This window comes from Ptychodera flava, chromosome 18, assembly GCF_041260155.1.
Source record: "Ptychodera flava strain L36383 chromosome 18, AS_Pfla_20210202, whole genome shotgun sequence".
In the NCBI taxonomy this organism is placed as follows: Eukaryota; Metazoa; Hemichordata; class Enteropneusta; family Ptychoderidae; genus Ptychodera; species Ptychodera flava.
The window spans coordinates 9,749,420-9,776,679 of NC_091945.1; the positions used below are offsets into that span (position 1 = coordinate 9,749,420).

Sequence of the window (27,260 nt, forward strand, 5' to 3'; positions counted from 1 at the left end):
ACACAGTTAATCCAAAAAAGTATTGCCTCGAATGGTACTATCGACAACCTCATCCGGACACATGGAGTTGGGGACTTGGAACCTGCCCGTGTGGATTTGGACAGGGAAGGCAAGATAATTCTTTCGGTAGTGGCACAGAGGAAGATGGAGAAGCAGCACAAAACTTCAATGATGACGAGATTGATCCAAATTTACTTTCAGCGATCAACCGACGACAAGGCCAGTATTATTGTAGAGCACAAACACTTTATGTCAATAATGTACCTATATAAAACATATTTCCTTAATCCTATATGACACATTAGAAACTCCTACACTACGCCATACTATTTGTCAAATTTAATACACTATTTGATGATATGTATAATACTCTTGTTTTTCATATGTTTCAAAATTTCGAAAAGACCAATTGACTCATACATTTGTAAATGCTTGCAATCTGACCGTTGGATGAAATGTGTTTCAAAATTTCATAGTATAACCACAGTGCAAGAAATATTTCCATCAACAGGTTGTTTGGTCATTGGAAAAAAAATATCTGCTTTTTGCCCATAGGCCGAAGTTTTACGATCCAAACCATTTTCCCCAACCGTTGGGGAGCAGGGCAAAGGTGTCGCTACCGGTCTGATCACACGTTGGTGGAAGGCTACGGTAGATATGCATGGGATAGTAGTTTTACAGAAAGATGGCAATTTGGTGGTCGTTTCTTGTGGTGGAGATGGTTCAATTGGTATTTGTACAGGCTTTGGTACGGTGAGTATTTCGTTTTGAAAACTCGCTTGAAGCATTATACAGTGCTGCATCTATCTAGCTTAATTACTGTAATTTGTGAATATTTTCAGCTACTCTTTTCGATAAAGTAAGAATATTGATCTAGTTTAAGTGAAAATGTCTGAACCATTCGTGCAAATTGTAAACGCATTAACAGCTCGATGACCGAATTACGTTTAAAACACTACTCAATGTACAACTTGGGTGTAATTGGTGTTACGTACAAAAGAACGAAACTAGCTTTCACGACAGATTTTAATCCAATGGGATAAGATAAACTCAAGTAAAAAGTTTTGTAGAGTAATTATGTCATTCAATGACATTTCACGAAAAACTATTAGAATATGGAATGAATAGGACCTAAGGCTTAATAGCAAACTTATCAGATCTGGTCATGCTAATTTCCAGACGAAGACATATTGCCACGTTATTACTGCTGCCAGTATTCAAGGGATCCTATTTTTGTGACTTGTATGCCGAGAAACGACCACCAGGAACGTGTAATGGGTACTTCCCACCTATATGGGGTGAGTAAAATACTAAAACTCGATGCAATATGTATCTTTTAGGCACTTTACTATATATGAACGTTAACAATTAGTAAAGCCAGGTCAAAACTTGTATGTCTTTTAATAGCAATTAATTTTACCCACTTAGTTTTCCGGAAATACTGGAACAGTCGTGTTTCAACATATATTCACCGACATTTTCACCAAATATGGTACCATAAAGTATGATATGGTATAATACATTATACTTCACTACACTATACTGCAGTATACTATGCTATGTTATGCTACTGTACTGTACTGTACTGTACTGTACTGCACTGTACTGTACTGTACTGTGCTGTGCTGTGCTGCTGTGCTGTGCTGTGCTGTGCTGTGCTGCACTGCACTGTACTGTACTGTACTGTACTGTACTGTACTGTACTGTACTGTACTGTATTCTATTCTACTCTACTCTACTCATCTCTACTCTACTTTGCTCTGCTCTGTTCTACTCTACTCTACTCTACTCTACTCTACTCTACTCTACTCTACTCTACTCTACTGTACTGTACTGTACTGTACTGTACTGTACTGTACTGTACTGTACTGTACTGTACTGTACTGTACTGTACTGTACTGTACTGTACTGTACTGTACTGTACTGTACTGTACTGTACTTACTGTACTCTACTGTACTGTACTGTACTGTACTGTACTGTACTGTAATGTACTCTACTCGACTCTACTCTACTCTACTCTACTCTACTCTACTCTACTCTACTCTACTCTACTCAACTCTACTCTACTCTACTCTTCTCTACTCTACTCTACTCTGCTCTGCTCTGTTCTACTCTACTCTACTCTACTCTACTCTACTCTACTCTACTCTACTCTACTCTCTCTACTCTACTGTACTGTACTGTACTGTACTGTACTGTACTGTACTGTACTGTACTGTACTGTACTGTACTCTACTCTACTCTACTCTACTCTACTCTACTGTACTCTACTGTACTCTACTGTACTCTACTGTACTCTACTGTACTGTACTCTACTGTACTGTACTGTACTGTACTGTACTGTACTGTACTCTACTCTACTCTACTCTACTCTACTACTCTACTCTACTTACTCTACTGTGAGTACTGTACTCTACTGTACTGTACTCTACTGTACTGTACTGTACTGCACTGTACTCCACTCTACTCTACTCTACTCTACTCTACTCTACTCTACTCTACTCTACTCTACTCTACTCTGCTCTGCTCTGCTTTGCTCTACTCTACTCTACTTTACTCTACTCTACTCTACTCTACTCTACTCTACTCTACTCTACTCTACTCTACTCTACTCTACTCTACTCTACTCTACTCTACTCTACTCTTCTCTACTCTACTCTACTCTACTCTACTCTACTCTACTCTACTCTCCTCTCCTCTCCTCTACTCTACTCTACTCTACTCTTCTCTACTCTACTCTACTCTACTCTACTCTACTCTACTCTACTCTACTCTACTCTACTCTACTCTACTCTACTCTACTCTACTCTACTCTACTCTACTCTACTCTACTCTACTCTACTCTACTACTACATCTACTATACTATAGCCTACTATACTATAGGCCTACTATACTACACTACACTATACTATACTCTACTGCACTGCACTGCACTCCACTACAGTAAATACACTCCAGTTCACTACACTCAACTCAACTACACTACACTACACTACACTACACTACACTACACTACACTACACTACACTACACTACACTACACTACACTACACTACACCACACTATGCTATAACTATGCTATACTATATATACAATACTGTACTATGCCATACCATACTATACTATACTATAATATACTATACTATACTATATATACTATACTATACTATACTATAGTATACTATAGTATACTATAGTATAGTAATAGTAATACTATTCTATACTAAATTACTATTTTAATACAAAAAAAAAAAAAAAAAAATATAATATACATAATATAACAATATAATATAATATAATATAATATAATATAATATAATATAATATAATATAATATAATATAATATAATATAATATAATATAATATAATATAGTTTAACATAATAGAATAGAATAGAATAGAATAGAATAGAATAGAATAGAATAGAATAGAATAGAATAGAATGTCCTTGTTGTTAAAAAATATTGTCATTGATCATAGGCTGGATGCTTGGAGATCCCCATTTGAAAACTCTTGATGGCGTTTCGTACACCTTTAATGGATTAGGCGAGTACACCTTGGTGCAGGTTGATGACGACTTCTTCAAGTTACAAGGACGAACAGCAAGGGCAATCACAAAGAATGGCACAATGAGTCAAGCTACGGTGTTTGTAGCTTTTGCTGCAAAACAACAGAACAGTTCTACGGTAAGGTTTTTGACATTATTAATATTGGTGCAGTCAGACCATAATTACTAACTGAAGTAACAGAGATAATAGTACGCAAGTATTCATGCGATGTCTCTCAGCCAAAGAACAACCAATAGTTATCCAATTATACATTTGTACGGAACATACCCCACTGAAGGAAACAAGGGTGACTTAAGACATTAATAAGACATTAAAATAAACCATGAAATAACTTTTAAGATGTTAATTTATAGTCATTTTATCAAAGGCCTTGAATACATTACCACTAAATAGGTTCAAGTCAAGCTGACAGATGATGGTACTGATTATGACGTACTCGTCGATGGCGAACTATTCAATAAGACTTTCCTGGATGATCGTGAGTTTTACAAATTATATCGATGTAGTAAGATCTGTTTTCCAGGGTTGGTAAACACAAATAGTCCGACACATAGCAGTACTAGCACTGAAACCTGTTTAATGTAGGCCTATTTGTAGAAAAATACAAACAAATACTTGTATGCATGTTTTTTAATTACATCGACATATGATTGTACATAGATACAAAGATATATAGATTCGAAGATACCTGCATAGATACGTAGATTCATAGATAGCTACCTACCTACCTACCTACCTACTTCTAGCTAGCTAGCTAGCTAGCTTCCTGCCTACCTACCTACCTACCAACCTACCTACCTACCTACCTACCAACCTACCTACCTACCTACCTACCTACCTACCTACCTACCTACCTACCTACCTACCTACCTACCTACCTACTTACCTACCTACGTGCCTACCTAATTACATATACACACATTAATAGTTGAACTACAGTGGAGTGATCTTGATTATGATTTAAACTTACCTTTTTTATTAATCACATTGTTTTAGGTGTAGAATGTGGTTTCGTAAGCTTGTTTTATCAGAATCGAAGTGTTTGGGAGTTTTCGGGTTTGAATCCAAAGTTAGTCTCATAATACACACATACATGCATACGTTGGCACTCAAAGTATGCATCATGCATTAGGTTTTTAGTATCGGTGATGAATTCCCACGAATTTCGATGCTTTTAAAATCTCGTTTGATTCAGCGTCCCTTGTGCATTTTTATCATCATTTTTGTGCTTAGCAATTTAATAGAACATTTACAGACGATTATAAACATACTTACTTAGGATTTTTGCTATCATTGATATACCAACTTTACTATATCCCCAGAACCATTTACTCCAAACGGCACCAACGTTTCTATGTCATTGAAACAAGAAGAATCCACTGTAGGGTCGGGTGCGAAAGTTAGATTCGTCGCATCATTCACATCCAAAATGTCGATATCTATTGGAGTCGCAGAGAAGATGCTTGATGTCCTGTTTTCGGCACCAGAAGAGTTCAAAGGTCGTGTTACAGGCTTACTGGGTAAATTGCACATATGCTGTAGACCAAAGTCCACAACGCATGTATACTGTTATGAGAGGTTCAGCATAGCTACACAGAGTTGACTTCATTGGCAACCTTCAACATTTGCACAGCTGTTCGTTGCCTTGGCATTTGCTTTTTGATTTAAATACTGTATAAAGTTTCTCTATAAACTTTATGCTTTCTTTTTGGGGAATTAAAGTTCAATTAATAGATTCTTAATCTTTGCTAACAAGGCTCTTTGACCATTGCTAATGCCATGAAGCATTTTGACTCCGGCTAAATTAATTATAACCATGCTAACTGAACATATTTACAAAACTATATCTCATTGAAAGTGAAATTTTTGTTATTGATGAACATCTGGATTTTTTTGACAAGCAATCGCGAAACAAATATGTTTCACATTGCCTCGAATTCACAGCTGCAGCTATAGTAATTTTACAATTATCGACATTTCATATCACAAGGATTTTGGGATGGTGATCCTACAAACGACTTCAAACTCCCAGACGGCAATATAAAACAACCAACAGGTGACAACTTTACAGACGCCGAGTACTTTGAATTTGGTCAGCAGTGTGAGTAAATCATTTTACCTTGATATCGCATATTTAACTGTCATGTGAGTGCGCGGAGGGATGTCGGAAATGGACATGAAAATGATCAAGTCATCTGAAGACTACTTAATTTGATATTGATTTATTTCATTTCTTTGTATGGTTGTCTTAGTGAGATTTTGGATCTATGATTGATAGCAAATTTCTTTCTCACAATCCGACCAACTCTAAACCTATATATGATCAATTTTTCTATTTCCAAATGACAATTGAACATGAAAACACGTTCAACGTCTCCGTGGTAAGATTGCTCAGAAGTCCATCTTTTCATGATAGCATTTAAAATACCGTCGAGCAGACAATACAATGTTACATGCATGTATCTTCAATTACTTTTTCCAATATTTACTGTTACCCCCTCCAATGGAGAGGTCGCATTTGGAGTGAAACATAACTTTTTGTGCCAAATTATCACTTATTGTTAACACAATTGTTCCACACATAGGGAATATATCGGCCAATCAGTCAATTTTTTGGTACGAAGAAGGAAAGTCGTGGTCAGATTACAACGACCCAACATTCGAACCGTTGTTCTTGGACGAGTTAATCGACAATTATGAAAGGGAAGACCCAGCTTACTTGAGTAAGGTCCGATCTAATTGTGGCGACGATCAGGAATGTCTGTTTGATTCATTGGCTACGGAGAGGGAAGAGATTGGTCTCTTGACAAGGAACTCATCAACACAAATACGACAACAGCAAACGGATTTGGGTAGGTCAAATCTTATTTTGTTTTTAGTTTTTATGGAGAATAAATCTAGAATGTCGTAGAGACATGTGACAATTCCATTTTCTTGTTATGTAATGACCAGGTAACTTCCCTCCGAATGTAACGATTGAGGGCAGTTCTCTATTAGAAGTGGAAGTTGGAAAGGCTGTGTCATTGAAATTGGATGCGACTGATCCGAACCCTGGAGACACCATAACATATATGCTTGCGGATCCCGTGCTCGGCGCTCACATTACCCAAGGTAAGATAATAATTTTGCACATTCAAAATATATTGTCAACGGAGACTTGGTTACAAAATAGATCAAACAGTGACCAAATAGAAGCAAATATTTTATTCTTTCTGAACAGATGGTAACTTCACATGGACCCCTCTGGACACCGAAAAAGTCAATCTATCAATCATTGTTACCGATACTTCAGCCAGTACTGCCGTTGTGCTTCAAGTCAAAGTATGCGACTGCCAAAATGGTGGCAGTTGCAATTACAATGTATCTGTAGAAGGGTCAGATCTGGTAAATGACAAATTTGAGGTAGGTTACCAGATTTATCCTGAACATGAAGCAGAATATGAACAGCACAACACGATAATTGTTAACTTTGTGCATTATCACTGAGATTTATATAGTCAACTATAGCAGAACGCATGTACTTCTGCAATTATTTGAAGTTATAATGTATCACGTTAGGTTAGTATATTCATATATAATGGCTTCATAGCAAATGGAACTCTTTTCAAAACTCTAAAGGTTTTAAACTTGTCTTTGCAATGAAAAGGTGGTAACGTGCGATTGCCCACCTGGCTACAGCGGTGACTTTTGCCAGGACGACTACGACGCATGTGCAGACAATCCATGTTTTCCTGGTGTCAATTGTACAGACAATAAAGCACCGTCGATAGGTTTTGAATGTGGAGAATGTCCAACAGGGTTGATAGGGAACGGCACAAATGTTTTGGTGAGTATGGCATGTGGAACAAGACCACTTATTCACTTCCGGGCTCGTTACCCATGAAAATAGTTCGGAAGAAAAATAGTGCAGACCTTGAAGTTTTGATACCTGCATGGATGCTTGTTTGGTTTGAACTTAAATTGAAGTATTTTGTAAAGATATTTTTCTGCTTGAATCAAAATGCAGACTGTTGTGAATAATGGCTGAAGCATTCTGTGGTAATATGTGGAGTTCTAAGGCTCATAGAAATTATAATAATAAGCCTGAATTTTGTAAAAAACACCCCTGACGGCGCTATTTTTATCGTTATCTGAAAATTTCCATGGACTTGCCCATACGAAAAATTCATCAGTTGTCAAGCTGACATTAACTTTACACATGTTAAGAGGATTCGTGCCACTAAATGTTTTAAAATGGGAAAATTAAGCTCAACGCTACTGTGGTTACCTATGGGAAATGCATTAGTGGTCTTGTGCCATGTTTTTGTATAGCTTTGTATGAGCCTTTACAAGTTAATTGGCTTCTCATGAGTTAGAATTCATATTATAATCATATGTATAAGTAATGCATACAAGCACCAGCTTAAAGGTATACAGTCACCTGTAATCGAAATATGCCCATATATGGTCAAAGGGGCCTTCCTTGGTATTCAAAATGCCCATGTGAGGGCGCTGTTTTTAAAAAGCAGGCACCCGCTTAAAATCTGTGATTGGTTAGATTTTCTGTTTCCATGGTAACTGTGGCAAAATTGGAACAGGTGACAGTATATCTTTAATATTTGTATGTGAAGAAATAACCCATTACGTGTCAGAGTCTACAAATGAAGTGTTGCTGTTAATTATAACATAGCTGTTGCTCTCTCAAATCAACGTATACAATTATGTCTAGGAAATTGATCATATTGTTATAGTGATCAGAAGATTTTTATGCCATTACTCTTCATTCTCATAAACCATTACGAGACAGTTTTCCTAAACGCTTGGTTGGAATGGAATTTCCAGGTATGTGATGATCTTCACATTCTTGTATCATGTATATTTGCAGACTTTGACGAATGCGAAGAAGAGAGAGATTTTCACTCCAGTGAACCATTTTGCGATCAAATATGTGAAAATACCCTTCGAAGTTATGTTTGCCGCTGTTCAGAGGGCTATCGCCTCGACGCTGACGAGAAAGGCTGTACAGGTAATTAATTAATTGATATTTTCTTTCTCCTGAACAGCACTGTATGATCAAGCCAATTGAACTACTTGCCCTTCATTGGGTGCCATCAACGTATACTATACAATTGTAGACTTGCAGCATGGTCGGTGAAGGACAGTAGAAAACGCCTCCGAGTCACATTCTAATCCTCACACAGGACGGCTCAATGACCCACTTTCATGTAGCAATTTTGTCATAGCTACTGCACACAGCTGGAATACAAAACTGCAACAGTCACTGCAGCATACACAAATCAATCACACAAGTACATTAGAAAGACTCATCTGTGAGTTAAGCTATGTGGCAAATTCATCTTTGTCATTGTATAAAATAGTTATCATCATTACTGGAATCTAAGAAATTAGAAATTTATATTGATAACATCTTAAGATGAGATTTATTCAGGTGAGCGAGATGGTCTGGATTTAGTGTGATACCATCGTTTTCCTTCTTGTGGTGTCTGCTGTACCATTCTAAGGATGCGTGGTAATTAATTGTTTTTTTTTTAATTCACGGCCAACGGTGTGTATACTTTCTTAGCAAAAAAGACTGCGAAAGACTGCCTTATTTGTGTAAATATGGTAATTTTCATAAACATTCGTTTTCAGATATCGATGAATGTACGGAAAACATTGATGACTGTCACCAGAAGGCAACATGTATTAACATTGGTGGCGGATTTAACTGCACCTGTAATGATGGTTACATTGGCGTCGATGGCAACAGAACACTGTGTGAAGGTAATAGCTCCTCTTGCAAGGCTGTGAGATTAAGTAGAAATGCAACAAATACAATGGTCCTTACCGAGTATTATATAATTACTATAAACCCTTTGTAATCATAGTTTTTCCTATAAAAATTATTTAATTATCGAAATATACAAACATGGCCGCTACACATTCAAAATCGGAATCTTGTCAAAGTCCTTTATCTTGCATTCAAGGGGAATAAATAGTTTTAACTGTGTTTCAGATGTGAATGAATGTTTGCAAGAGCCTTGCGGTGAAAACACAGACTGTACCAACATCGTTGGAAGTTACAAGTGTACCTGTTTGGATGGTTACGAATTTGATAGTGGTGGATTCAATTGTTCTGGTAGGCCGTCATTCAGTTATTTCCCTTGATTAAGCTAGCTTTTGGGGTGTCGATTGACTGGAGCGACGGTGTCTATTGCCTATTAAGGTAGAATGCGCCTCCAATATTTAGACTTTGAAAATTCACTGTGCTTTGTTAATCAAAATTAAACATTGACATAACATTGGTTTCGCCTCTTTATATCGTGAAAGTTAAATTTCACATTAAGCATTAGGATTGCATAAAGAATGACTTTGACTTTGACTTGCAAAGCAATGTTTACTTCCTGTCAGACGTTTTCGTTCGTTTACCTCCGATGAGTAATTTTGTCGATAATAAGAAAACGTTTAAAGGAAGGTCAAAATGTCTTTTAGCAAAATCTTGGTCAACATTTTAATCTATATTAATTTTCTATTAAACTTAATAGATTTTAAATTACTTTCAACGATTCCTGTCAAATCTTACTTTGTTGTCAGTCAAGGCACTGGCTTGAAGATGAAGTTTAGGAAATGGTCACTTTAAGGATTAAATTTAAAATTTTGACGGCGTCCTTGGCCGTAAATTTTTACTTATTACTGTAATGAATAATGATTGGAGGCTGTTCATCACTCATTCAGGTTTTACAAGTCAGATGCGAAAGAAGGAAGAGTACACAAAAAGTTAGTAAAGTATGCTGTTGTTTTCAGATATAAATGAGTGTGAGAGACACACAGACAACTGCAGCCCCCAGGCAACTTGCACCAACACGATCGGTTCCTTTGAATGTAATTGTAATGACGGCTGGACTGGAAACGGTGTCAATTGTTCCGATGTCAAGGAATGTAGTGACATCACAATGAACAATTGTCACGTGAAAAGGGCTACCTGCACCGAACTTGAAGGCAGCTATTCATGTGCATGCAAACCCGGATATATCGGAGATGGTTCAACTTGTGAAGGTATGCTTAGAGCATAAGTAATAGCCAACTCAAGTGTTGATGGGCATATAGAAGAATTTGGTGAATCGCAAAACATAGACAAGCCTGTGGGCGAATGCTTTACAACAAGTATGTCTTATTCCAATGTATGCTCACCAATGAAGGAGATATTTCTCGTACACTAGTATTATATCTTTTAATAAGTTTATGGCGTTCTAAGGTGGTTTGAGTGCCCAAACAGGAAGGAGCCCAGAAAGAAGCATTGCGTTATGTGGATATTTTTCACGTCAACTCAGGCATGTCAGTGCAATTTAAGCTCATGACAAAGTTTTGACCACTTAGCGAATGTTCCAATGGGGCCTAAAAATTCGATTTCAAGGATTAATGCTGCCGCTGAAAACAATGTTCTTGTCTTTTGATTGTTTATTTGCTCTAATCAAAAATTTCTTTGTCATCTAAACTCCTTGCATTATGGTATTCACTTTCTGTACTAGTTAAAGGGACAGTATATGTACTGGTATAGTAATATTTTACCATTGCTGGTGTAAGCTTTCCTCCGATCAGTGTGACGCATCGGCGTATTTGACACACTGATGTTACAGTTACCGTACTAGATTTATCAAGTTGTTAATGAGTTAAAACGAAATATTGTTGTGTCGATGCAAGTTTGCGTCATTGTGTTTCGTCATAGACAACATCGTCTGCATTTGAGTACATATGTGCCCGTCAATATGAATACATAATAGTCTGACGTGTTAATGGTGTTTCAGATACGGACGAGTGCGATACTGCAGAGCACGAGTGTAAAGTCGAGGGATCTCAGTGCGTAAATAAAGTTGGATCTTATATATGTGTGTGTGCGGACGGTTACACTGGTAACGGGACCTTCTGTAGAGGTAAGATGTGTCTACGTGTTAAAATCACATTGGGCATTGCGCTTTCTAAATACAGAATCAACAGGTATATATATTTGTTATTGCTGGGTAATACATATTTAACACATTTTAAAGAGCATAGATTATACCAGGTTTCAGGAATGACGACTGCTGGAAATGAATATTTATTGATATCATTCACCTGTATCATTTCGCTCCCTCCCATACCTATGAGATCCTCACCATAAAAGGTTTTTAATTAGTGTCCGAATGGGGAGATTCGTTCCAGGCTTTGGCATATGTTGTCAAGAAAAGCACACATAACTGGCCAAGAATTCCACGTTATTTTCTTTTACAATCCAGCGATATACAATATTATGCACAATATGCTGATATGCATATTTACTTCAGTTATGTCACCGCCTCTTCATACATCTTAATTTAATGCTTTAATGTTAAAAAATTCGTCTCAGATGTTAATGAATGCGCGGACAATTCTACGTACTCCTGCTCTGATTACGCCTTGTGTGAGAATATACCAGGCTCATACCAATGTATCTGCAGGGATGGTTTCCTTGGAGATGGCCAAACATGCTCCGGTAAGATGTTCGTTCGTTTCATGAAATGCGTCAGGTGTTATAGCTGTACAAGTGTGTGTTTGTCCTTGATGTTCGTTCTTGGTCTTTTGACATTGACTCTATAATTACCTCCTCGTTTTCCTTGCCTCTCGAATGGCCAACGAAAAATTGCTTCACTAAAACAGACTGAGGTTAAATATACATGATGGTCGAAGATGTGAGAACAATATTTAGACCTCAATTTGCAATGTTCCTCTCGTTAGCAAACCGTCTGTACATTAATTGCCATGTATAATATGGAATCAAAGCCAAGTTTCTTTTTGACAATAACATTGCCGGTAAGACCAATTATTATACATCTTGCTTCGAGAACAATAGAATTTTGCGTGCGCTAAAAAGCCGAACGGAACGCCCGTTCCTTAACACGTACGGTTTCCAGGTGCCCCATCCCCTGCGGCTGTATCTGCGCGTTCACTGTTGAGTGGTTTCAAGGGACTCATTGGACGGGTGCCAGAACATGTCTCTCGCGCGCTCTCTGTACTTCATGTTAGTGTACACACACTATCCAGAACTTGCAGAAGCGCGTCCGAGATAGCGTTCCACACTTGCGCTATAAGTCGGAAGAAAAATCGTTGACCTTGCATGAAAACGATCACTACTCTGACAATTTGATGCCCCGGTTACGAATATAAGATGGATATTGGCGCCGCGCATCGCCCGACGCGAATACGCTGCGCCAATATCCTCGTGCATTCTTTGAGGTATTTTTGTAATAACCTCATAGTATCTGTATTTTTTTGAATGATATACGTAATTAGATATCGATGAGTGTGCTGATGATGGACGTCATCTTTGCCATGAAGACGCCACCTGCTCTAACACGCTTGGTAGTTTTCATTGCCTCTGTAATCCTGGATACACCGGCAATGGGACATATTGTGAAGGTCAGTGAGTTACGTTTTAACCGCAGACTTCACGTAGAAACTTTTCAAAACAACAATGAGTTTCAGATATTTGATTCAATTATAGTAAATTATGCTTTTCAATTTTCAACTAAGTCAGGTGATGACAAGCCGTTGACATGTAAACAAACTAATCACCCTAAAAGGAGCATAATTGCGGTCTTGCACTTTTCGGCTATGAAACTGCCAAGTAGCTTTAACAATCGTCCCACTATATTTATGTACACTTGATTGTCTAAAACAATAACATTTAATCAGTAAGAGGGAATAATTAAGCAACTAATGCCAATATGAATTCATTCACCCTTTTCAGATATTGATGAATGCGATTTGGATATTTGTGAACAGAACTGCACAAACGAAGAGGGTGCTTACCAGTGTTCCTGTGGACAGGGCTACATACTTAACGCTAATGGAATTAACTGTGATCGTAAGATACAAACATGATATATTTTTGTTTAGAAATTTGTCAGGGTTACCTGTTGTTGATATATGAGCATATGACGACATCTTTGATCCTAAGTGGGCAGTGTCTGTTACCATTGGGATACATGAGAGAGAGAGAGAGAGAGAGAGAGAGAGAGAGAGAGAGAGAGAGAGAGAGAGAGAGAGAGAGAGAGAGAGAGGAGAGAGAGAGAGAGAGAGAGAGAGAGAGAGAGAGAGAGAGAGAGAGAGAGAGAGAGAGAGAGAGAGATCTGATCACCCTAAAGCTGGTTTGATTCTATTTTCACCTAGCCATCAACGAGTGTACGTATCAAACTGACGAGTGCTCTCAACTTTGTGAGGATACTAACAGCACTGAAGACTCTTCATATGGGTATAGATGCAGTTGTGTGGACGGATTTTACCTTGAAGTTGATGGCCTTACATGTACAGGTTAGCAAGTACATGGCTATTAGTTAAGATCTTCATTCGAAGGTTCTAAAGCATATAACCTCAGAATTATAATCAATGTCATAATTTAAGCCCTGTCTATGTTCAGGAGATCTTACGCGCAATATCATAGAATTTGTCAATCGAGCTTTTTTCATGGCTTCATTAAAAGGGCCTGTAATAAATAAATAGCATGATTCCCATCCGTTATCCAAAATTGATGTCATACGTCATACTACACACTGTCAGTTATAGTATACGACAAACAATTTAATAGTTCATTAAACGAAACCTACGTAGTCGTGTGGATTAGATTGCGGTCAATGCACATTTAGCATGAGAAGTTCATATTCATGTATAGTAATACGACTTCGACAAGATATGGTTTAAGTGAATTCATCCTTTTCTACAGTGAATGAAACGCGAAATTGCTCCAAGGACTGTATCAGTGGCACCTGCTATCTTAATGGAATTGATGAGGAAACCTGTTACTGTAATCGGGGATACCGGATTAGCGACACGGACGACACCCTGTGTACACGTATGTACGGATATAAGTATTCTCTCATAGAGCTTAGATCTAGAATTCCGTTTCTCTTGTGTTGATGTTGTCGGAAGCAAATCATTTCTTCCATACGTTCATACCACTTTCATAGTGTACAGATTGCAGACATATGTCACTCAATGTAATAAACTTGAAATCATACACCAACTTGCATTTGCTTAAAGTAAACAGCTGGCTGCAGAGGAGCATCGTTTTTTACTGATAACGTATTTAAAGAGGCCTATTTTATATTTCAAAATTCAGCAATAAATGAGTGTAATGACACGGGGGATGACACAATGCAATATAAACAAGCATGTGAAGAGACCTGCATTGACGAAACGCCTGGCTACAGATGCGAATGCAATGATGGTTATGAACTCACAGCTGATCTAAGGACTTGTTCTGGTGAGGATGAATGGCTGTATGGCGTCTAGTATAGGACATTTAAATTTTCTCATTGATATCGTGCGCGATGGAAATCATATTACTTCTGAGATAGCTCCTGGAGATAGATTCTCGATGCTATGTTTGCTTTGTGTGATTTTTAACTTGAGATATACACATTAGCTAATATGGAAAATCTATTGATCGATATTTGCACAATCCTGATCCTTCATGTTCTCCCTTTATTTTGAAGAGATCGATTTCTTGGTGCAAAGTATTAGTAATGAAGAAATGCTTAATTGAAATTTTTTCTGTAGATTAAGTGAAGCGGATTTCATAGTTTTGTGCACAACATTACCAAGCAGCAGATATTTAGTTGGTGTTTAAAATAAAATTTGAAGGATGCTCAAATCATTGGAGATAGATACATTGCTATTTGTAGACATATCTACTAATTACATGAATTTCGCAGTTATGCATTTGATAGTAAAAGATATTGACACCGTCAAGGTTGCATGAATCGATCATCATGGATTTGCAGAACATATAAGAAGAGTTCAATCGTTCATTTGGTTCTCACAGACAAAGATGAATGCATACTTGGAGAAGGTAACTGTACAGACAGTGAGGTATGTGTCAATAACGATGGTGGTTACAATTGTGTATGTAAAGATGGCTACCGCACTACAGCCTCGGGATGTGAAGGTAATTATTCAACACGGTACACTTTGAAATTGTGATTGAGTTGATAGTCAAAAGAGCAAGGACGGTATACGGTATCATTGATTTTGAGACTCTGATTAGCCAAGTTTTCAGTATGGTACTTCGATAATGCCTTGGCTTTGCTGACATCGGTAATATTTCTGGACTTTGTAGATACTGAATCTATCCGAGTCTCCTCTTACACGTTTTCCCTTCCTATTTCAACTTGTCACACTGGAGTATGCCCATTGTCGTGTTTTCTTGACAGACATTAATGAATGTGAGAACGGCACGGTTGCCTGTGATGGAAATGCTTTTTGTAACAATACAGAAGGATCCTTCTTCTGTAATTGTAATGACGGGTATGAAGGCAATGGATTTCTATGTGTAGGTGAGTAAGAACTCTAATATTTACGAAACGACAACGGTAACATATAGCGATTGCTATTTGCTTTTCATTCCATTTTACGCACCGTTCACTTTGATCTCTGAGAAGATATCTTACTGCCCTCCTATTGCTGCTATTTGTCGGTGTCAAACCGGTCTGTGATGTCCTTCCAATCACAATGCTTGTCTCTTCTGAGTCATTCTACATTCTGCTTTACCATCCGATCGTTTCATTGCTTGCTTGTCCCCTACTGGAACAAATGTTTGAATGTTTCTTTACAGACAAAAATAGACGAGGGAATTGTTGAGAAAAGTTGGTAGGTCATGATAGCGGAACATACGTTTTGTTACAACGAAGGAATATTAATATTAGCAATAAGTGCTCGTGACCTAAAAGTCACATTATATTTTGCTCTATGAATTTGTACGAATTTGCACTCTTTCAGACAAAAATGAATGTTCAGATGAAGATCCCTGCGATCAGAACGCCGTATGTACAAACCTTCCCGGGTCATACAATTGTACTTGTATCACGGGTTACAACGGTACTGGTGAAAATTGTGAAGGTGAGAACCAACCTTCTTCAAAAGGGTATGGTACCAAATCCTTTAAAATTCACATTTTAAATGTGTGGCCAACTTTAGGTATAGAAGGTAATTCAAGTGCTTTCATCGCATAGAATTCGATCAACGTATACCACAAAGATAAGTTGCTTTCGAGATCTATCAACATCATATGTGATGTCACGTCGCCGGTTACAACACTATTAATTGGTGGTAATACTATACCGTGTAAAAATAGAAATCTACAATTATAAAACATATACAGGCGAGAAATACTTGAAGTCTTGAATTGAGTTTAAGCACGATACTCCCTAATGATTGCGACATCTTAGAAAACCTTATGCGCAAAAAATACACGGTCCAAAATAGTCCACTCTGATTAGACTGCCCACAGAAGTCGGCGGCATCAAGCGTATCAAGGTGTTAAGTTGTATGTACGTCTTCTCTCTCTGTAAAGGTGTATCTGTGTCTACAAACTGTAGCAGTTTGGTTCCAAAATTTGATATGATAGTGACTTGCTATGCGGTTTTACTTAAGTAAAAGACAATTTGGTCTCATTGGAGGACACCTCCAAATTGGAAATTGTCAAAATAAGATGAAGCGAATCTGTAAACACCCAGTGTGGAGGTCAAGGTTCAATCTCCGGTCATTACTTATGACTTTAGCTGTTACGTAAGCAATACATAACAACTCAAGCGAAGAAAACGACCACATCAAAGTCGAAAGGACTTTGGTGGTTATGCTCAATATACGTCAAAGCAGGCATCGTTTTCGTCATTACAACAATATTATAATTTGTAAATTACAGGACAATAAATAAGTATTCTTGCAGTAACATTTGGTACCAGCAAACAATTGTGAATGTTTATTGCAATACAAAAAACGTGTTATTTTGATCGTAATATTATTATCAGTTTTGAATTTCCATATTCATCAAGCATTTGAATAAAAAAGTTCACTGTCGTCTTCGGGTTCAAACTTTTAACGATTGCCATACTTCCTTTCAGATATCAATGAATGTCTTACTGAGATACATGACTGTCATGAAAAACACGGCAACTGTAACAATACAGCTGGTTCGTTTACCTGCCTATGTAAGTCTGGATTCATGGGGGATGGTAGGACCTGTCTCGGTAAGGAAGCTTTACCATTAATGATTGAAGAAGGGCATAGTGTATCTCTTTTCGTCAGAATTTTTTATCCTGAATACTAGCAATCTTATATAAAAACCCGAACAGTTATTAATAAATTTTGAACAAATCATTTGCTATACAGATATTCACTTTTACAGAAATATCTGGTAAAGTCTAGGATCCGTGTGTTATCAGGTCAAAAAACCTACTACAGTAACTGAATATTATTATTTTTATATTTCGTCGATTATGAAAGATGTGTTTCTAACTCTTACTGTTTGGTGCCAAGGTAAATTTTAAAAAAATGAAGCAGACACCAGCATATATCTATTAAGACTTCATCTGTTTAGTAAATGTAATCGCAATTTTTACCTATTATGGTTGATCCCTGTCATCAGATGCAACCTGTGTTTAGTATAAAGATCTCTCTTGCTAACCACTTTTAGTGTGCTCAAATTAGCATGCACTTTGACAAGCTGGAGATAAGACATCAGTCATCTTTTTCTAGTTTGTTCAAATGATAGTGAATTTGCATACATATTTGTTCGCAAATCACTATATCTGTCATATATCTTTGCAGGTGATCGAGGGTAATTTAATCCCGAAATTTGAAATATTTGTAAAAGTTGCATGAAAGTATGGATTACATTACAGTTTTGGTATAACAAACTTTATATTTGAAAGTCATTGTCTGATAGGTTTCATGTATTTTTTGTTCGTCAAAACTATTGATCTAAACTGAACATATTTTCATGGCCCTGTATGCAAGTGTAATTTAGCAAACATGAAAATATAGCATTACCATTACAGACGTCGACGAATGCAAGTTACCAAGAGACGACCCCCAGGCTGATGATTGCGCTAGTGCTGCGGTATGTGTAAACGGACTGGGTGACTTCAACTGTACTTGCAAAGACGGTTACAACGGTACAGGCATCAAATGCGATGGTAAGATATGATTCATTTGGTTAGTATTATTTACACTTAAATAGTCACGCTAGCGGCTTACTGACTACGCATGCGCATATTCCTAATATACTATGCGACTAACCGGAAGTGTACCCTACTTTCATGGGCGCCGCCATGTTTTTTTGAGTACTTGTAAATAAACAAATATGAAACGTGCAAATTATTATTTTATAACATGCCATTTATAAAATATATCTTTTATTAGCCAGTTAGTGTTATTATCCACCTTGTCGCTGATACAAAATATCGTTAATATCACGCATAAAAAATAGAAAATGGGAGAAAACTGTCATGTGAACGGAGGCATACGCAAAGAATGCTGGGAATGAATTTTAGAAAAGCCCCCCCCCCCCCTGTGTCAATAAATAGATTCAAAAATTGCAGGTTTTTAGACGGAACGCTCTAGTTTTCAGTTTGCAAGTGGAAGGTGGGCAGTCCGGTTACCATTGCAATGGTAATGATGGCATAACAGGCTGTTATCATGGTAAAATTGCCAATTTTTGTCCAACATTTCACACATTACAGAAATCTATACCTGCACTGCTGCAGGGTTTGACGTCGTGTACGTACGTTAACTGCTTTCATCAGAGGGAAACTAGGCATAGTTGCCATACAAACGTATATGAAGTAACAATTAATTCTATTTTATCATGAATAAATACATATAACATTGCCAATCTTAACCCCTGGCGCGACATCAAGGGTTGAGCCCTATATTTGTTTCAACTATGCGTTCTGGTGAACGTTACCGTTCAATCAAGTCAAGTTCTAATCGGTCCCTAAACAGTTTTTACCCTACAGCAATTCGCGTGTTAAATGAATGTAAATCGAGTACTGTGAGAGCTCACACATCTCGTCTCTCATAGTTCCTACACTTGTACCTCTGAAGTCGGCGCTTTTATTCTAACATGTTATTTTAATTCTGTTTGTTTTATTTTGTGTATTGCTCTTTTATTCCCTGTTTTTGTATCTCACTGTCTGTCCTTTTGTTTTCGCAAAACCAAGATGTATTTCATTGTATATGCAATAGCGTATATATATGACAATAAAATTATTATTATTATTATTATTATTAATTAATATAAATTATCAAGTATGAGTAACTATTTCCGAATATGTTTACCACCTATTATTTTTACATTTTTCAAAAAGTTGAACGGGCCTATTTCAAGTATACATTGGGCTTTCTAAAACTTATTTTTACTTATCGAACTGGAAGAGGTACGGCTATTTTAGAGCAGAAAAGAGCCTATTCACTTTTACATGTGTCGTGTGTCAATGTAACCGAAAAATGATGAACATTGTCTTTTCATACATTTGTATGTAGATATTGACGAATGTATCAACGGTCATGATTGTGCAGACGATGCTGAATGTACGAACATCCCAGGGAGTTACAGATGCACTTGCAACACGGGGTTTCGCGGAGACGGAGAAGACTCTTGTGTTGACATTAATGAATGCGAAGAGAATATAGATACTTGTCATGACGATTCCACGTGTAACAACACAATCGGTTCATACACGTGTGTCTGTAATGAAGGCTTCATGGGCGACGGAGAAGACTGCCAAGGTTTGCAATGCATCATGTAAAACAAACTTTTGCTAATTGTTTTGTTCGAATGACAAGAGGAAATGAAAAACCAATAAGTTCATCAATAAATGCAAACAGTTTATATTTCCAGAGCTTTTGACCACCTATTTTGTAAACTATAGAAAATGCATGTTTCAACCATACGATAATTTGTGAAAGGAATACCGTTATTTAATTTTGTCAGTGAATTCAACCTGAAATATTAGCGTCACTGGATTTGAAATATCGATAAATTTATATTAATTTTGAATTTAATCAAATATATGTAACTCATTATTATGAAAGAGATATCTAAAGTATCATGCAACAAATATTGTATAACAGTTTGCTATGTTCAAATTACGTTGAAGGCAGATTTATCATGCAGATTTTATGATGTAATTTTCTTAATCCTGCAGATATTAATGAATGTAATGATTCCGAAGATAATGAGTGTCATACCAATGCTACTTGTATCAACAAGATTGGCTCGTATGGATGTTTGTGCAACTCCGGTTTCGATGGAGATGGCAAAACCTGCAGTGATGTAAACGAGTGTGAGAGACTGACTGACGACTGCTCTGATGAAGCAGACTGCATAAACACAGTCGGATCATTTTACTGTCAATGTTTTAATGGTTATCATATGAACGGAACGATATGCCAAGGTAATGACTTTTTATTCAGTGACATGTAAGAATTTCATCTCTTTTTCGACAATTGGCGATAATTGGTAAATGGGTTATGAGTTTTACCAGAGGTTACATCTTTCCCAAGTATTATTTTTGATACGCTGAGGATACGCCAAGGAGGCTTTTGATGACATGAATTCGCAACATTTATCGGTTTTATTCATCAGAAAAGTATGTAATGAATCATTGAGAATATTAGATAGGTGCGAAGAAGTTTGCTTGGTTTCGTAACCTCTCGGTGCAAAAGTTTAGCTGTATTAGTATTTCTCTACACGGATTAAATAATTTTTTCACAAAAATCTACTTTACGGTATAAACTCTTTTCAACGTGTAATATTCATGTAACTAGCATCTTGCATTTTCTATTTCCAACAGCTTCTGTAGACTATACGGCCGTTTCGAAAGACCGATTCGTATGATTCATTCGCGACAATTTTAAGATTTGCCATGTAATGCGGAGTATATGTCGTTTTGCCAATCCTGACGATTTGCTATTATTGTTGCTTTCCCCAAGAATGTCACTACTAAGTATTTTACATTATGTCCCTAGCAATCTAGAATACGAGCGAAATTATTTGAAGCATACAGTCGAACGAATCTATGACGAGTCAACTAACGTCAGTCATTATTCAGATCGATGAGCCATAACAACAATGCAATGAAAAAGTGTGCCAAGTTTGAGAAAACAATATGCTGTACTACCAAACGCCATTCGCTAGTTTGTTTTTAAATTCTTATTTTGTAATTTTTGGAAGGGCGACATTCATAATGACCACACACATGTCTCTAATCTCAACTACGTTCAGAGAGTTCCCTTCACCTTGTTCTGATACTTCAATTACATATTTGCTTACTTGCCCCGTACTAGATGACAACGAATGTGCAAGAAACGATGATAACGACTGCCAGTCCGATGCTGATGGTGGTGAATGTATCAACCTTCCGGGAACGTATGAGTGTACTTGTAAAATAGGATACACAGGAGACGGTAGTAGAACACGTTGTGCTGACATAAACGAATGCACAGACTTGGAGGAAAACGCCATTTTGTCCTACGAATTCACACTGTGAAATACTCTTGGGTCTTACAGCTGCGTATGTGACCCAGGTTACAAAAACGACAACTCGTCCTGTAAAGGTGGGCTACGTAATACTAAATACAGTGTCTTAAAGAAAATTGTTCAAAAGCAGTAGAAAATTATCTCAATGAAGTAAACATATAATTTATAAGGCTAATAGGTTTATTTAAAGAAGTTTAAATTATCTTTCATACCTGTCATTTATTCTTGCTCTCTACCATCAGTGTATGTTATGCCGATTCTGTCGACATCCAATAATTATAAAGAAATATTATTATGCTGTTAAAATCGTAATGTAACGGGCAATTTTCAGCAATGTTCAAAAGCAGTAGAAAATTATCTCAATGAAGTTAACATATAATTTATACGGCTAATGGGTTTATTTAATAAAATGTTAATTATCTTTCATACCTGTCATTTATTCTTGCTCTCTACCATCAGTGTATGTTATGCCGATTCTGTCGACATCCACTAATTATAAAGAAATATTATTATGCTATTAAAATCGTAATGTAATGGGCAATTTTCAGCGTTTGAGTCGTTTTGAAAATTCTCACAAACTGTGTTTTCAAATGTTTAAGGATTTTAATAATAATGGAAGTTTGAATTAAATATAATGATGTTAACAATAATATTTGTAAACTCTAAATGTAATATTGTTGTATGATTGAAAACTATTGATATGCCCTGAAGATTGAAATATGCACTCAAAACCTTTTTAAAATAATTTCAATACTCAATGAGACTTTCTTTATGGAGTTGAGGCCATGATAATATTTCTAACTCTCAATATTGGTATATTTCTTGTCCTTGATTTTTTCCTAGATATTAATGAATGTGATTCACATAATGATTGCACTACCTCGAGTGAAGTTTGTGTAAACACTATCGGTGGATACGACTGCAATGTGATCAAGATAGAGGGTACTTTGAAGAGAATGGCGCTTGTCAGTGTAAGTATATTTGGACACTGCTCAATTTCTTATTTATACGTGGAAAAAGACAAGAGTCATATGGATACAAATATGCAGAAATGTCACCGATCTTGTAGCTTTTCTACCGTCCACATATTTGGCTTAATTTATGCAAATCTACAAAGAGGCTGATGGCCACAATGGAGTCATAGGCTATGCTATTCATCCAACACAGAGAAATTGTTTGTTTTATGCACAGTAAAGTGTACATTATCGATTATAGTATGCTGGTTTATACGCTGTAATGTAGTGGAGGAAACGACATCGAGTAACCGAGAGAACAATAACCAAGCCGGCTTCTCAAAGGAGGATGACCTCAACTTGAGATACAACAGAAAAGCCAAACATACAATCAACTAAAAGGGTATTGCAGTTATTCAGAAGAAACATCAACAAAGCCATCGTCAAATACAGTGGCAATAGAGAAGCAAATAACTGCCATCCTTTCAATTACTGTTACAGCTGTCGAACACACGACACAACCAGCTTCAACCTTTAGTACAACAGAAGTTACAAACGCAAAGCTTACTACAAATATAAGAACAGGTTAGGAACAAACTATAGTCACTTATGTTATTCAGTACCACTGAGCTACTACTTTTCATATCAAAAAGGATTCTCACTTCGCCTGATAAAAGTGAACCCAATATTAACCCATGAGAAAGTACAAAATATCTTGAGAATAATATCAAGACAATGCCGTTTGAAGTAAGATATTTTCCTTATTCTTGGGAGAGCAAGTTGGTCGCTGCTAAGGCGTGAAAAAGCGAACAGTCTCCATGTAACTAAGTGACCAGGGGCTTTAGTGTAATTAAGTGGGCACATTTTTACCTCATATTACATTTAGTATTTGCTATCGGCTGCACATTAGTCCTTTGCAATTGTCAATTTTCATGACAAAATCCCTCGGTCCATTACTACATCTCAGGAACAGGCCTCTGTGCTGAAGATTCATGTGATAGAGACACCGAGTATTGTAAGAACGAAGGAGAGGGACATAAGTGTCTTTGCAGGGCTGGCCGGCGACCGGTCGATGGTGAATGTGTGCGTGAGTATTGGCATAAAAATAGCATTTCATCAACAGTAAACTTATACCGTGTGTTGTTCCTATACTCGACCGTTATATTTCCTCATAATTTGCGATTCGGCATATTGCATGTTTTGTTCAACATATACATACCACTTAAAATTTCCTTAAGATTATAGATAGATAGATAGATAGATATATAGATAGATAGAAAGAAAGAAAGAAGGAAAGATAGATAGACAGACAGATAGATAGATAGATAGATAGATAGATAGATAGATAGATAGATAGATAGATACATACATACATACATACGTACATACATACATACATACATACGTACATATATTCATTTAATAAATAACAAAACATATACGTAGAATTCGAGTATATGTCTTCTGATTCATAGAGATACTCAACTAAGGCGCCAGTTTATGCTGCTGTTTTATAGCCAAAGCCATTACAATCACTCTTTTATTAGATATTCAACCTATTTTGAAGTTGGCCTCCATAGAATTAAACATAAGTTGCAATGGAAGACTTATTAAGGGGAAAAAATCCCTTGTAAGAAATCTTTCATGCTCGGTTAACAGGTATTCAGCTGTTTCAAGGTGTTCTGAAGATCCATCGAATTCATGGCCAACCAGTTGATTACACATCTGAGTTAAACGATTCAAGATCAACAGCGTACATATCTTTAGCCAACAGCTTTATTGAAATGGTAAGTTAAAGTATCATACCTAAATCGTTCGCATTCAAACATATTATAACGACCAGTTCACCTGCAAAGTATCCATTTCAAAACTATTTTACAACTTGTACAGAATGTCAAAATGCATAAGGAATCACTGAAGGTAAACCTAAAGTAAAATTATTGCTGCAAGTAATGCTGGGGCCTAAGGAATCTAAGTGTTTAATTAATTAATTAAAAAGTCAAATGTCATCAGACATCAGTAAATACAATAGGCCCCCTAACCCCCAAAGGGCTTTAACAGGAACTTCCGCTATAGAATCCCGGTTATCGTACATCTATGCAAATGTAAAAAGCCGCGTTACTGATCGGACGTGTCATGTCTTGTCCAAGAATCCCATGGTTTTGCCATGTTTTAAGCGTTCATTGCCATTGAATTTTGTATATGATGTCTGTGAATATAAAGCGACTAAACTTGAGTCGAAAATAACTGAAAAAAATTCCGTTTGTTGTCAGACAACGCATATGCTTCAAAATGTATTCCCTGTGCGCCCATTTGTATATGTCGCAAAATTTCCAATCATGATTATTCAAATTTCTCATACTGTTGCATCATCAGTAATCCCCCTATTGTGCGCCTACGGTCCTTTAAGTTCCCGTTTGATGAAAAGGTGTGTTCTTCAGAGCGTTAAAGGGAGGGTCGTCCTGTAAGCGGCTGCGCGACTTTCTACAACGTGTGGAGCGGTCGCAGTCAGAAAAATGAAACAATTTGGCCGGCTATTGAACCACTCTTTTTTGAGAGTGGGGATTTAGCCGTGCGGTTCTGTCTACTGCCTCTCCGCTAGGCGATTGATGCCGTATGTTGTGGATTCAAACTCAATTGAAAACTAGCCGTATTTTCTAGCCTGGGTGATAGTTCTGCTGGTGGACAGATTTGTCCCCGAGACTACTCGTTCGCCCAGTTATAGCATTGTATTCATTGCTTCGCTTCGATAAAAGTTTGTGTGTGCGATGTGTGATAGTGAGCCTATGTGCGTGAGTGCTTCACGAACTCTACAACGTGTGGAGCGGTCGCAGTCAGAAAAATGTAACAATTTGGCCGGCTATTGAACCACTCTTTTTTGAGAGTGGGGATTTAGCCGTGCGCTTCTGCGGTTCTGCTGCCTCTCCGCTAGGCGACTGATGCCGTATGTTTTGGGTTCTAATCCGATTGAAAACTAGCTGTATATTCTTTTTGATAAATAATGCCTCTTCCAAAGAACTGGCGATGAATGTCGTGCAAAAGTGAAGCAAATACAGATTTGATGCCTGTTCATAATAAGATTTGTAGTCTTCCAATCACCCAAAAACTCTGCCAAATAATCGTTGGTGAAGTCCCTTCGTTTGGCGATTACCAGTATACGTACAGCCAAAATATGCATGAAGGATGTTTGGACATGCTATGGCAGGACTGCTCCTCCATTTAACTCAAAAGCCTGCTCAGTATATATCTCGTAGGACTTTAAAATTCAAATAAATTTTACTTTTCGACAGATTGACATGATCATGAACTCCCGCTTTCCATACATATATATTGGATCAACCGTTCTTAGTTTCAAAAGCGGCAGCATCGAAGTCTCTTACACCAGCACCTTTCGCGACGAGCAGAACGTCACTGCAGAAAACCTGACGGAAACTATCAAGGAGAATGTGGAAAACGAAACTTTGTTCAATTTCACTATCGCTGAGGATTTCAGATTTGAAGGTGAGCATTAGATTCTATTCACTTGTGCAAAGAAACACATCAGGGTTTACCATTACATTATCGTCACTAACATTATTCCATTTTATTTCAGTGTATGAGGATAAAGTATGTTCCAGTCCAGACAGACATCACTGCTTCGATAACCAGACATGCGTAGATGAGCAGGATGGTACATTTTCCTGCATGGCAGGTGGTTTATACTTCAGCAATACCAAAGCGTTCGGAGAGTTCTCTGGAATTTTTCTGTAGTAGATACCTGTAAAACCTCGGAATTTCAGGTTAAGAATCGCCGAGGCCATAGGCTGAGGCGATTTTAAACAAGAAATTCCGAGGGCGGCGGTTATATGTGACTATAACAGCACGGTGGCAGTTCACAGAGCCCACTTAATGTATCAAGTTTCAAATGAATTATCAAAACTTATGTAATAGCGTCACCTTTTTGACTTTATAATTTAATTTTAACAATAAATGACAAAATCGTGTTTTTAACTCAAATATGTACCCCTTTATCCTTAAAGTGTACGAATGCTACAATACTAAACATAAGATTCTCTGTGGTTCGAAAATTAATTTCATAAGAGGATTTTCGTCTTTGACGACTGATAATGATTTAGAAAAAGTATGTTGGTTAAGTGCAACACCACCTTAAAGATGCCCAATGTGAACGAATTATCTGCTGTAGAATTGGGACTAATTACGTAACTACGAGTACAACACTTCAAACAAGTTTTTTCAGTTGCATGACTCTAACGTTTTTGTTTGGTTTTATTTGGGCATCACAACTTACATCAGAGGAAACACGCAGCGAAACATCTACTTTCATCGGCATGTCTTCCCCCGATATTTCAACAGGAGATTCAACTACAGCGATGAATACAACAGACGTCGAAGCAACCGTTACTGCAACAGCGTCCGCTATGG

The 27,260-nt window shown here is 37.2% G+C and overlaps 2 protein-coding genes and 1 long non-coding RNA gene across 3 annotated transcripts in view; all 3 read left to right on the forward strand.

Moving 5' to 3' along the window:
• Positions 1-580: 580 nt before the first annotated feature.
• Positions 581-6,799, forward strand: LOC139117918 (mucin-like protein). Its single transcript, XM_070681155.1, has 8 exons — positions 581-753; positions 1,180-1,298; positions 3,484-3,689; positions 3,966-4,050; positions 4,895-5,092; positions 5,563-5,673; positions 6,158-6,424; positions 6,525-6,799. The coding sequence occupies exons 1-8, from the start codon at positions 686-688 to the stop codon at positions 6,797-6,799; spliced, it is 1,329 nt and encodes a 442-aa protein (XP_070537256.1). The 5' UTR covers positions 581-685.
• On the forward strand, positions 6,797-9,335 carry LOC139116805 (uncharacterized). The gene is made up of 3 exons (XR_011548391.1): positions 6,797-6,974; positions 8,437-8,577; positions 9,204-9,335. It is a non-coding gene; the product is annotated as an uncharacterized lncRNA (long non-coding RNA).
• Positions 9,336-9,571: 236 nt separating this feature from the next.
• LOC139117920 (fibrillin-1-like) overlaps positions 9,572-27,260 on the forward strand; it is a 68,939-nt gene continuing 51,250 nt past the window's right edge. The window contains exons 1-20 of the mRNA XM_070681157.1: positions 9,572-9,690; positions 10,356-10,607; positions 11,357-11,482; positions 11,935-12,060; positions 12,858-12,983; positions 13,315-13,431; positions 13,737-13,877; positions 14,287-14,415; positions 14,683-14,826; positions 15,388-15,510; positions 15,776-15,898; positions 16,341-16,460; positions 17,465-17,590; positions 18,401-18,538; positions 19,887-20,132; positions 20,552-20,800; positions 21,693-21,962; positions 22,729-22,856; positions 23,340-23,423; positions 23,806-23,925. Of these exons, the coding sequence (XP_070537258.1) occupies positions 10,505-10,607; positions 11,357-11,482; positions 11,935-12,060; positions 12,858-12,983; positions 13,315-13,431; positions 13,737-13,877; positions 14,287-14,415; positions 14,683-14,826; positions 15,388-15,510; positions 15,776-15,898; positions 16,341-16,460; positions 17,465-17,590; positions 18,401-18,538; positions 19,887-20,132; positions 20,552-20,800; positions 21,693-21,895 (2,340 nt within the window). The 5' untranslated portion in view covers positions 9,572-9,690; positions 10,356-10,504 and the 3' untranslated portion in view covers positions 21,896-21,962; positions 22,729-22,856; positions 23,340-23,423; positions 23,806-23,925. The remainder of the gene's footprint in view (positions 9,691-10,355; positions 10,608-11,356; positions 11,483-11,934; positions 12,061-12,857; positions 12,984-13,314; positions 13,432-13,736; positions 13,878-14,286; positions 14,416-14,682; positions 14,827-15,387; positions 15,511-15,775; positions 15,899-16,340; positions 16,461-17,464; positions 17,591-18,400; positions 18,539-19,886; positions 20,133-20,551; positions 20,801-21,692; positions 21,963-22,728; positions 22,857-23,339; positions 23,424-23,805; positions 23,926-27,260) is intronic.

What these genes read in the sequence shown, in the direction of transcription:
- LOC139117918 (XM_070681155.1), top strand. Translation starts at nt 686, where the DNA reads ATGGCAATTTGGTGGTCGTTTCTTGTGGTGGAGATGGTTCAATTGGTA. An exon ending in TCGTGTTACAGGCTTACTGG is followed by an intron (nt 5,093 to 5,562) that starts GTAAATTGCACA and finishes TCATATCACAAG; the next exon opens with GATTTTGGGATGGTGATCCT. An exon ending in CTTTGAATTTGGTCAGCAGT is followed by an intron (nt 5,674 to 6,157) that starts GTGAGTAAATCA and finishes TTCCACACATAG; the next exon opens with GGAATATATCGGCCAATCAG.